Genomic DNA, 12,463 nt, shown 5'->3' on the forward strand with positions numbered 1-12,463 from the left:
ACCATTGACTTTTAGTTTTTTTTTAGTTTTTTTTTTTTAAATATTTAATTTAATTTTTTAATCGCTTTCTAAAGAAAATAACATAATACTTTTTCCACGTCATAGTTTCGTTTTACGGAAAATCTCGCCACGTCATCACGATCATCCTAAGGAGCAGTCGTCTATATAACAGATCCCAAGAGATATATCTCCTCCCATTTTTGTCTGCTTTGTGCATGCACAGTCAACATGGAGAGGGAGAGCAAAGCGGTCAGCAAAGGCGACGGCCCCGATTTCCCTGCGGAGCTGGAGTACGAATCGGGTTTCGGGAACCACATGGCGTCGGAGGCCATCCCGGGAGCTCTGCCGCAGGGCCAGAATAGCCCGCTCGTCTGTCCCTACGGCCTCTACGCCGAGCAGATCTCCGGCACCTCCTTCACCGCCCCTCGCAAGCTCAACCTTCGCAGGTCCCGAATTTATCCCTTTCCTCTGCTCCTAGTTTTTTTTTTTTTTTTTCGTTTTTTGTTGGCTAGTTTGTATCTGTTTGCTTGGACATAGTGATTGTTCATGATTTCGACGTTTTCTTTCAAAAATTGAAGTTGTTGCTGAGTTGAATGAAATGTGAGGTTTCTGATAGCTTTTCCTTTGTACGAATTGAATTTTTTGGTTTTAAAGTGAATTGTCTTTTAAGTTCGATTGAACTTCATTTTGAGTGAGCAATTTTTTCTTTTTCTAATGAATGAATCGATCACTTGCCATTTAGATATTTTGATTGACTTGTTTGAATGTTAATCACCGATGCTAATAAACGATTAATTTAATCAAAGATCGATTATTGGAGATGGCTACGTGAATTCTTTGCTGTTCATTGTATCTATTAAAATCCTCGCAATCAAGCCGCTTCTCATTTCCTCTTTCGATCAAATCAGTCTTTAAGTTTAATTTTTGATTTATATTTGTTCTAATTCGTTTTTTTAATCCTGTATTTGTATCTCTAGCTTATACGATTGAAGTTAGGCTATGTAGTTGTTGTAGTTCTGTTGTTGATATTCATTCTTTGACTCTTTTTACAGTTGGCTATATCGGATCAAACCATCAGTTACACACGAACCATTCAAACCTCGTGTCCCAGGTCATGGGAAGCTCGTGAGCGAATTTAACCAGTCCAACAGTTCTACCACGCCAACACAACTTCGATGGAAGCCTGAAGATATTCCGCATTCACCAACAGATTTCATTGATGGGTTATACACCGTATGTGGGGCTGGCAGCTCATTCCTACGGGATGGATATGCTATTCACATGTAATTGTTTCTTTTATACTTGCAATCCTTCTCGCTATGGCAGAACTTGGTTTATTTGATTTACTTTTTCTAATTGATTATGTTGAATTTCAGATAGTGAAGTGAGGATTAGGAGAAATCTAGTATGACAGCCACCTCTCTAATTGGCGTAATCAACCTAGTAGTGTTGTGGAAACAATTGAAAGTACAAGTATTTCCTTTTTAGTATTAGTGAACATTGATCTTTAATGAAGTCCAAGTTTTAAACCTAAATTATGAATTTTCCTTTTGTAAAAAGAGAGAGAAAAAAAGAAAAGAATCTAGTACTGTACTCTGAGCTGTGTTTGATTGCTAAGAAATAATAATAGTAGAAATTTATACTTAAAATTTTACAAGAATTTTTCATGATTCTAAGCTTTCTTTGATATTTAATTTTATCTTTCCAGCTATCAAACAGCTGGCTTTTGATGGATTTAATGTCAGGGGACCTGCCAGTCATTAACTTGAATTCATGTCGTAATTTAAAGCTAAACAAAATGAGATACTTTTTTCAATTGGCCACTGGTTAGTTTACTGTGATTTAGCGAAGTTATGCCTGTATGACCCAGAGCTTTTTCATTTTAATGCATTTGTACGTGCATGCTTAGTGGCAACTAATAACTGGTTCACTAGTTCAATGTGTGATTGTAAATGCTATATTTTATTTAATGCCCTGTTGTGATGTAAGAAATGCTTACAAGCAGTTTGTCGTTTTCTTTGATGTGATTTTGTGTTGCCTTCATTTTCAAATTTTTGATTTTTTAGAAGAAATATTTTTGTAGGAGATTACTGGATCTCTAGATCCTAAACCTTCTTTCTTTCAGTTAAGAGCAAATTTGATGAACCTATTGGTCAAGAATGAAGGTCATATGTGCTCCTTGATAAAAGTAGAGTTCAATGTGTAGGTACACGGCCAACAAGTCAATGGATAATTGCGCCTTTTGCAATGCTGATGGTGACTTCTTGATAGTCCCACAAGAAGGAAGTAAGTAACTGCACTATCCTTTTCTTGACTGTTTCTTTGGCTTCTAAATATGGGACCAGTCTTTTGTTTAGATCAAAATTTTCCTGCTACCCTTTTAGAAAGCCATCTTTCACTAAATATTGGGAATGGAATAAGACTTGTGGATGTCTTCTGTTTTGGAACTGAATCAGTAAAAGTTTTCTTTCTTATATACTATGTTGGTTGTGTAGGGCTATGGATTACTACTGAATGTGGAAGATTGCAAGTTTCCCCTGGTGAAATTGCCGTTTTACCTCAAGGATTTCGTTTTTCTGTTAATCTACCTGATGGCCCATCACGTGGTTATGTTGCTGAGGTTTTTGGTACACATTTTCAACTTCCTGATCTTGGACCCATAGGTACATAATCTCGTCTAGCTGTGGGCAGTATGATGAACAACTCTGATATCTTTTTTGTTATCACAGTCTAGGACATAAATTACTCTTTAAGTTGAGCAATTTCATCAGGTGTAGGTACTCCCAACATAGTGAGAATATTATTTTGATCATATGTAGGTGCTAATGGTCTTGCTGCTCCAAGGGATTTTCTTGTTCCTAAGGCCTGGTTTGAAGAGAGTTCATGTCCAGGCTACACTATTGTACAGAAGTTTGGTGGCGAATTGTTTACTGCAAGACAAGATTTCTCTCCCTTCAATGTAGTTGCTTGGCATGGTAATTATGTTCCATATAAGGTGGGTGTTACTGCTAAAGAACAGGCAGCTCTTTTTTACTTTGTTTTGTTGTTGATAAGACGTCTGGTGTAAAAATTGCTTTTAAGTATGATTATGATTATCTTTGTGGACCTGATATGGAGTAAAATCTTATTTACTTGCAGTATGATCTGAGTAAGTTCTGCCCTTACAATACCGTCTTATTTGATCATAGTGATCCATCAATAAACACAGGTATGGTTAATGTGCCACCTTGCTTTGTTTTTTTGGGTATTAACTTTTTTGCTGTTCAATTGCAACTTCTGTTTAGTTATCTTAATTGGTATTTTGCAACTATAATGCAGTATTAACAGCACCAACTGACAAACCTGGTGTGGCGCTTCTTGATTTTGTCATTTTTCCTCCCCGATGGTTGGTTGCTGAGCATACATTCCGGCCTCCATATTACCATCGCAATTGTATGACTGAATTTATGGGCCTCATTCATGGTGGATATGAGGTGAAAAGCTTGAATTCAACCGCTCATCTCAACGTAATTTTATTATTATAAGGGGTGGAAAAAGCAATATTTGAAATTGAACATTGAGTGAGAGGAGAAATTTAAAAATAAAGAAAACTCCTCCCATGAATGGAGAAAGAGATTGGCTGCATAATAATTAAAATTCAAGCTTCTTTCCCCATGCTATTGAAATTTAAAATGATTTACCATCATAGTGTGGTTCTAAATGCGTAGTTGCTATTAATATCAGTAAGATGTTTATACTTATCAAAAAACAAATATCAGTAGGATGTTTATGCAAAACCATCAAATTTTAGGGTCATGCTCATGTTGAGATCTGCCAGGCTAACTGATGAAGGCAAATCAACATGTTTGTCCAGTTCTATGGCCCAAATAAACTATTGGTACATATGTAGGATACGTATTGGTGTGTGTCTGAGGTCTACCTCGCATAATAATTTCTGTTTTATCCTAAGGAAGGAGAAATATTAAACCAGCTTTGTTCTGTGAGATTCTATATTATAATTATTACATAATTTTGTTTTCAGGCAAAAGCTGATGGGTTTCTCCCAGGTGGTGCTAGTCTTCATAGCTGCATGACTCCCCATGGCCCTGATACCAAGACATATGAGGTATACATCTAATAATCAACCCAAAGAAAAAGATTATAGCCCCTCTCTCTCTCTCTGTCTCTATCTGTTTTCATTTCATTTATGGCACATATTTCCCGGATTGGAAACATTGAGTGGATCTAACAGTTGGGCAATTCTATCGTTAATGGTCATTGAATTAACCACATCCCTCTTTTGGATGCACAGGCAACCATTTCACGTGGAAATGAGGCTGGGCCGCATAGAATTACTGATACCATGGCTTTCATGTTTGAGTCGTTTTTAATGCCTCGCATTTGCCCGTGGGCTCTTGAGTCCCCCTTCATGGATCCTGACTATTACCAGTGTTGGATTGGACTGAAATCCCATTTTCAACGTGATGGGGCAAATGAAAAAGACATAAATAATAGGAATGGACATGATGAGACCAAAATTGGAGCCCATCATGGCTGATATACAAAATCGATACTATCAGACTAGAAGCAAGGATATGTCCCTCCAGCATGTACAAAATTCCATGAAAAATTATAGAAAGTATGAAGGAATGAGCATATGTAGGAATAGTTGATGTTTTCTGGTTGCCTTCTTGTCGTTGTCTGTATAAAAATATGAGTGTATAAACCATGTATGGATTGATATAAAGGAATGTAATTGGATTTTTCCTAAGCACCAAATTATCACATCAATCAGTTATACATGTCCTTAAACCAATATTTCATTTCAATTATCTGTAAACGTTTTTAATTTTTTGAGCAATTAACCATGTTTTGGATTTTTTCAGCAATTAACAAAAAAAAAAAAAAAAATTCTTACTTCTCTCCCCTCCTGTGAGAGATTCGTTACTTCCAAGTGAGAGTTCATCCCTTTTTGGGTGAGCTCTCACCTCCATGGACAACTACTCTTTTCTCTATAGCTCTCCTCCAACATGCGTGTAACACACGTGCTGCCCCTCACGTGGGTGGGCTTCACACTCCTTTTTCGGCCCCATGCAACTGACCTATGGCTCTTTCGTTTGAGTGTTCGTAACATGAGATTGTTCTTGCCTCATGTAATGCTTTGACCTGCCGGGCATTAAATGATGGAAATGCTAAGGGCACCAAATATTTTACTAAATTGATGTGTAATTCTTACATTTATTTTAATTAATTATTTTGTTTCTTTGTAAAAAATTTGGTATTTTTAGCATTTTTCTTAACTAAATAGCCTCATAGGCGTAAGGAAATTACAAGAAGCTTAGAGGGAAAATAATTAATTCAAAACAACCTCATATTATTAATGCTTATTAATGCGGAGAAGTAATGTCCACATAACTAAAATTTAAGTTTGAGTTAAAACATCATACCTAGTATCATAAAAAATTTCCATCTTGCCCTGAGGCACTTATTCCAAAAAAATATTGATTACATATATAACTAACTAGTCGTCCCCTCTTAAACTCATGCATCCACACCGCCTAATTCGTTTGCTCCAAAATCCGAGACCAACAAAAACAAAAGTATGTAACAACTCAGTAAATAAATCGCACAATCGTTTTAAAACAGTTAATTTAAAACATTTTATAGGAAAGAAATAATATAAGTCATTTTTGTAGAATAAACTTCATTCATCGACATAAAACCTACATTTTTGAACCTATTAACAATAGGTTAGAAAAGGGTTTCATGTAATAAAATTTTCTTTTTAGAGCTTCACATAAACTTGGAATTTTTTAGCTTATAAAACTTTATTTTACTTGTTATTTATGGCCTCGAATATAATTATGCCCTGTATGCATGCGGTTGTATGTAACCTTGAAGGACCCATTCTCAATCTATGGTTGCAGAATGGGTCATTCTAAGCCACTTGGTTAACTCTGGGTGCACTCCATATGGAAAAACATTGGTGTTGAGCAACGCCGGCCTTCATGTAAACGTCTTTAGGTGATGTGCACTCCATTTCATCACCGATACTGTGTTGTGTCTTATCATATCACTTAGGCCAAAATAAATTTTAAAAATTAATTTGCTTCATCACATGTTCTGTGCCCCCCCCCTTTTTTTTTTCCCTTTAAACTTTCATTTATCTCATCATCATGAAGATTTTCATTGCATACTCACTAAATCTATTATTCAATTATTTCAATTGTAGCAGTAAATATATCAAGAATATTAGTGTAAATTCAATAGTTATAATTGATATATTTACTGTTGCAATTGAAATAATTGAATAATAGATTTAGTGAGTATGTAATGAAAATCTTCATTCTTAGCGTTGTTTTAAGCCCTAAATGTGCATACAAATTATTTAAAATTGATGATATATGCAATTTAGTTGAGAAGTTTTCTCCTTGAGATTTTATTGAGCAAGAAAAAATCTATTTGAAATTTAAATTGCATGTGGCATTATGAGCTTGATGTGCTAAAGCAAACATATTTTCAAAATATGTCTACATTATCAGAGTTATACAAAGGATTAGTAATTTTGGGAAAGTTAAAGATTTATCATTTGATTGATAAATCAAATAATTTATCAAAGAGGTAGCTCAATTGGCTGAGACCACACTTAATGAAGTGGAGGTCACTAATTCGAATTTTCCTCCCCCCCTCTTGTGTGGACATGTCAAAAAAAAAAAAAAAAAAATTAAAATAAAGATTTATCATTTGATTGATAGGTTGATTCCTCTAGTGTTGACTTCCCTTATTTTTAGTACTACTACAAAACGAGTTTTTTCTACTATGAAACTTGTAAGAACTATATTATGTATTAGAATGAAAAATAAGTTTCACACAGATCATTTGATAATTTATATTGAGAAAGAAATTGCTAAGAATTTCACTACAAATATGATAATTTATGAATTTCATTCAAGGAAAGACCGTCATCGAACATAATTTAGAGGAGATGCTAAGTTATTTTTTGGATTTTGTTTGTGTCTAAAGTATACTAAGTGTTGTGACAAAAGAATTTTAAGATCTCAAAACTTTTTGTAGTTTTTAAAATTCGAGTTTCTCTCTCTTACTAGAACAAACTGAGGGTGTTTTGATTTGGTTTTGTTTTTCGTAAAACACAACCAAACTACATAGTTTATTTTTTTTGAGCTCCATTGTATTATGGAGAAGTGTTTGCTGTAACATGAAAAACAACTTAGTAATGCACTTTAGGAGCATCTAATTTTCTATTTTCTATTTCCGTTCTTACATTATGGTTTTATTAAAAGACTTCCTAAAGTATTAACTTTTTAATTATTATTGCCTTATTGGCTCATTAGTTTTGGTTCCTTATTATTTTGTTCTCCCAATTTTGCATTTGCAAAATACTAGGGTTAGCAAAACGAGTTAGTGGGTCGGGTTTGGGTCAACTTGCTTGACCCGCCAACAAATAAGGGTAAACTCGAACACGACCCGTCACCCATTTAGTTAAATGAATCAGACCTTTAAGCCTGAACATGACTCGCGAGTAACCCGAACGACCCGCTTGACTTGTTTAATAAACAGGTCGACCCGTTTGATCTATTTAGACATAAATGTGACATATTTAACCCGTTTAGATTAATCCAACACAATCCGTTTAACCCATTTATATATATATAATTTCATAAATGGGTCAAGCGGGTCACCCTGTTTAGGACTTGAATTCGTTTATTTCAAGCCATAACCCTATAATTTAGTGTCAGGTTCGTAGGTCATATTAAAAATTGTCAATCCTAATAAATACTCATTTAATTAGCATTGTTAGAGAGATTCAGTACCAGTCAGTCCATTACAAACTCTCTTTTTTTCTTTTTCTTTTTTTCAATTAAAAGAATTGTACTAAGTTTTGTGAAAATTCTTCTATGTTTGATAAAAAAAAAAAAAAAAAGAAGTTTAACAGCTAAAGAACATGGCTCAAAGAACTTGATTATGTGCTTTGCATACTAGAACATGAACCAGCAAAGGCAGGGGCAGGCAAAGTGCGAAAAATTGTGAGAAAATAAGAAAAAAGAAAAAAGAAAAAAAAAAACAGACAAAAGAAACCTAAATATATATAGTATAGTGTAGTGGGCACAAATGGATGGAACTGTTCAATGTGGCCACCACCCACCTTTCTTTCTTTATTAATGTGTTTACGCGTCCCCTTTTTGGACCTTTTATTATTAATCTTATTAAAATAAATAAAATAAATAAAACAAAAACATGTAGGGTCTTCTTTGCCCCTCCCACGTGCAATAATGCTGCCTTTGTATTCAGCTCACAACAGTCCTTCCCCTCTCCCCCTCCCCCTATCCTGTACGGCCCCCTTGAGAATTTTTTGGGATCCCTAAATTAAAGATAAATTGGTAAATTTACTAAATGGAAAGCACATGCAAACCATTTAATTTTATATATATATTCTTTTTGTAGAAAAAAAGAAAAAAGAAAAAAAAAAGGTTATGCTGGTTCGGCGGTGATGATTAAATAAGTAAGCAAAACATCCTATATATAGTGGGAACATGGCATTAGATGCATCACAACTGTCGAAACTTATGACTTTTTTTGGAATGCACTGACGAATTAATTTAGATACTAATTAATTACTTCTCCTTGATTAGTGATTTTATCTTCTTAATTACTCTTAATTAATTTAATAAACAAGGGAAATCGTGCCCAGGCAAATCATGGAAATGATAGAGACATGCTATTATTTTATCTCAAAAGAGACGTACTTAACATGCATTCCAACTTTCCCCATTAATCATTATTAGTGTCTCTCTAAGTACTTCCATTTAATAAAGAGAGAGAGAGAGAGAGAGGTGCATAAGGGGTCACAAATCCTCCCATGTGAGTGTGATTTGGGGACAAAGCAAGAGAAGGTGGGCTCTTACAAACAGTTCACATGGGGGAGGGAGGGAGGGAGGGAGGAAAATGATTCTTACAAGCTCCCCTTTCTTTCACAGCTCATCCTCTCCCTAAATCCCTACATCTTCCCACCATATGCTAATGCCATATATTATCCATTATATCTATCTTTCCAATCAGATTTCCTCCCATGTAACTCTTCCACATCAAGATGCCTTCTCATCATCATGGCCTATTGACCTATTCCATATTCCTTTCTTTTCTTGTGGAAAATTATTTCATTTATCAAACCTTAAAAAATAAAATATTTGCTACCACCAATTAGTATAATTAGATAACATGATGCGGATGTGCGGTCAACTGTATCAACAATCCGGTGCCGCAAACTCATAATGCCCGGATTGGAACCACAACTGCAGGCCTTGGCCCTCACTCAGAATATGACCAAATGTACAACATATATACCCCAATTGTGATAAAAACCCCAAAACCAACCCTAAATCCTGATGATTAGAAATCAATCAGATGGGTGTGACACAAGGAAGCTTTGGTAACAAGAAAAGTGGGGCCATGTGGGTGATGACCGATTGTGCATAGAGGAACATGAATGTGAGAGATGCACATAGGAAAAATCTCATGTATATATATATATATCTATATCCATGTTGATGTGATTAGATTAATATAGTATTAAGGTGGTGGATGCCAAGGAGAGGGGTCACATCGGCACGTGGTGGCTGATTCCGCCAGTTATTAAAACTACACTGACGACTTTCCAGTGAAACCGTTGAGTCCCCCCCTCCCTCTCCCCACCCCCTCCTTTCCCCCCACAGCTGTTGCTAGCTGTCTCTAATCCCTCCCATGTGACCCCCTCCTCCCTCCCTCCCACCCCTCCAAAACCTCTGGGCCTTAAAAAAAAACACACTCACCATAATCCAAGAAAGAGAGAGAGAGTGTGTCTGAGAACAACAGCAACAACAACAACTGCTGTGAATTGTAATGAAGATGTTTCTGTTGTTGCCCATGTCATTGGCTCATCATCTGATCTCATCTCATCTCATCTGATCAATCCCTTCAATATCTCCCCAAGTGTTTGTTGTTGTGGGCGTTTTAATTTTGGTTGGTCTCTCTCAAATAGCACACATTTTTCGCTATCTATTTGTTTTTTTTGTTTTTTTTTTTTTTTTTATGGCACAATTACCACCTAAGATACCAAGCATGACACAAAATTGGCATTCTTCATCCCACCAAAGAATGCCAATAATGGCAAACTTCATTTCCGCCACCCAACAACAACAACAACAGCCGTCCTGGGTGGACGAGTTCCTCGACTTCTCATCCTCCCGCCGCGGAGCACACCGCCGGTCCATGAGCGATTCAATCGCCTTCCTCGAGGCGCCGGCCTTCATCGAGGAATGCCGGAACTCTACCACCACCGCGGTGATGCACGGGACCAACGGCTTCGACCGCTTGGACGACGAGCAGCTCATGTCAATGTTCTCCGACGACGTCTCCGGCGTCCTTCCGCCTCCCACCGTATCGTCTTCCAACCCGTCCACGCCGTCCGACCACAACAGCATTGACGACGAGAATAAGCCATTAATGGCTTTAGACCAGCAGCCCAAAAATGAACCCGGAGAGGTGGAAAGCTCATGCAAATCTGACCCACAAGCGCCACCGCCCTCCTCCACCCCCACCGGAGACTCCGCCGTCGATCCTAAGAGGGTTAAAAGGTAACCGCATTGATAACCCACGTATTAAAAAGATCTAAAAACTTCAATTAATTTCTTGTTATTTACGTTTACTGCAGTTTCTAGCTCTCTCTCTCTCTCTCTCTGTCTCTCTCTCTCTCTATATATATATATTATAAGATTTGCATCAAAACTTTCTCTTCATTCTCCATTAACATATCGGATCTATAGTCTAAAATAAGATTGGAAAACCAAATAATTCTTGGGTTTTTTTTTTGTTTTTTTATTAGAATTCTGGCAAACAGGCAATCGGCGCAAAGGTCAAGAGTGAGGAAGCTACAATATATCTCAGAACTTGAACGGAGTGTGACAACATTACAGGTACGTAATTAATTTACTTGTAATTAATTAATATAATGATTTCATATATATATATATATAATATTTTTTTTCTTCTTATTTCTTATAAATTGTAATGCAAATTGAAGACCGAAGTATCAGCATTGTCACCAAGGGTTGCATTCTTGGACCACCAAAGGTTGATTCTCAATGTTGATAATAGCGCTCTCAAGCAACGGATCGCTGCTTTGGCTCAAGATAAAATTTTCAAAGATGGTAACAATTATTACTTCATTGGGATATATATATATATATATTATTATTTTTTCTGGGTTTTTGATAATTTTGATGGGTAATTTTTCAGCTCATCAAGAGGCATTGAAGAAGGAAATAGAGAGATTAAGGCAAATCTATCACCAACAAAATCTCAAGAAGATGAGCAGCAGCAGCAGCAACCAAAATGCATCATCACAAGCACAGCAACACATTAACCCAACATCATCTGATCATCCATTGCGATGTACGGACAAGGAGCAGCTTCTCAACTGAGCGAGAGGCTGTGGATTCACGTGATATGTTCCCACTACGTGTATGCTTATGTGGGGCCCTTGACAAGCTTTGTGGGATTGGGGGAAAAAAAAAAAAAAAAAAAAAAATCTTGTTTTTTCCAGTAATGTTTTGGGGAATTTGGGGTTAATTAGTTTTGATTATTTATGTTTTTATGACTACCAATTCTTTTTATTTTTATTTTTAAGTCTAACTTTTTTATTAATTTTTTTGGGGGCAAAAGATGGTGGGTTTTTTGTGCGGTGGGGTTGTATTGGGAGACAAGAAAGAGGGTGTCGGGGTGAGGGGGTTGTTAATGCCTGATTGTTGTATCTTTTTCTGTGGTTTTCTTTCCCCTTGTGCCTAATAATGTGCTATGACTTTTGTTTATTTAATTTTTTTTTTCCTGAAAAAAATGTAAATATATTAAGAAACAATTGAAGAACTCGCGTATGATTGATCTTCACGTTACTTGTGTCTCTATATATACTGTCAATAATTAGACTCACAATTATTTGCAATCTCTGAAAATCCAAATCAATGTTCATTAAGTTGGCTTCAATACTTTTTCTACTTGTTAAATTACAGGTTTTATTTTAATTGAAATGTGTAAATTATAGGGTTACAGGTTTGAACTAAAGAGTAAAGATTTCGACTTTGATATCATGTTAAATTTTATTTTAATTGAAATAATAAAGGATAAACCTTCTATCAGGTCCATCTGCAAAAATAATGTTTTGCAGCATCCAATAGAAGGTGTACACATCATCTAGTTACACTTGATAGAATAGGAACAAAAACATTGGACTTTTTCTTTCTCTCACACTTTCTCTTATTCTCTTTCTCTCCCACTATTCACCCACCACATCCACTGTAGCTGCAGTAGCAACATCCACGGCTGGGTCACAGCAGACGGCAACCCTCTCCGACGGATCCCTTTAGGGTGATAAAATCCCTAAAGGATTAATCTTCCCCCTCTAGGTTTTAGTTTTGAATCAAAAAACGAGTTT

General features: G+C 36.1%; 2 protein-coding genes across 2 annotated transcripts; both read left to right on the forward strand.

Moving 5' to 3' along the window:
* The first annotated feature begins 210 nt into the window (after positions 1 to 210).
* HGO (homogentisate 1,2-dioxygenase) lies at positions 211 to 4,750 on the forward strand. Its single transcript, XM_059588586.2, has 9 exons — positions 211 to 446; positions 1,053 to 1,283; positions 2,207 to 2,286; positions 2,496 to 2,663; positions 2,820 to 2,995; positions 3,139 to 3,208; positions 3,319 to 3,473; positions 4,022 to 4,105; positions 4,292 to 4,750. Exons 1-9 carry the CDS (start codon positions 229 to 231, stop codon positions 4,535 to 4,537), a joined length of 1,428 nt encoding a protein of 475 aa, XP_059444569.2. The 5' UTR covers positions 211 to 228; the 3' UTR covers positions 4,538 to 4,750.
* A 5,078-nt stretch (positions 4,751 to 9,828) lies between these two features.
* Positions 9,829 to 11,756, forward strand: LOC132175865 (basic leucine zipper 34). The gene is made up of 4 exons (XM_059587943.2): positions 9,829 to 10,610; positions 10,859 to 10,949; positions 11,057 to 11,183; positions 11,272 to 11,756. The coding sequence occupies exons 1-4, from the start codon at positions 10,066 to 10,068 to the stop codon at positions 11,454 to 11,456; spliced, it is 948 nt and encodes a 315-aa protein (XP_059443926.2). The 5' UTR covers positions 9,829 to 10,065; the 3' UTR covers positions 11,457 to 11,756.
* The last annotated feature ends 707 nt before the right edge of the window (positions 11,757 to 12,463 follow it).

The sequence above is a fragment of the Corylus avellana genome, chromosome 3 (genome assembly GCF_965113065.1).
Source record: "Corylus avellana chromosome 3, dhCorAvel1.hap1.2, whole genome shotgun sequence".
NCBI classification, from domain to species: Eukaryota; Viridiplantae; Streptophyta; class Magnoliopsida; order Fagales; family Betulaceae; genus Corylus; species Corylus avellana.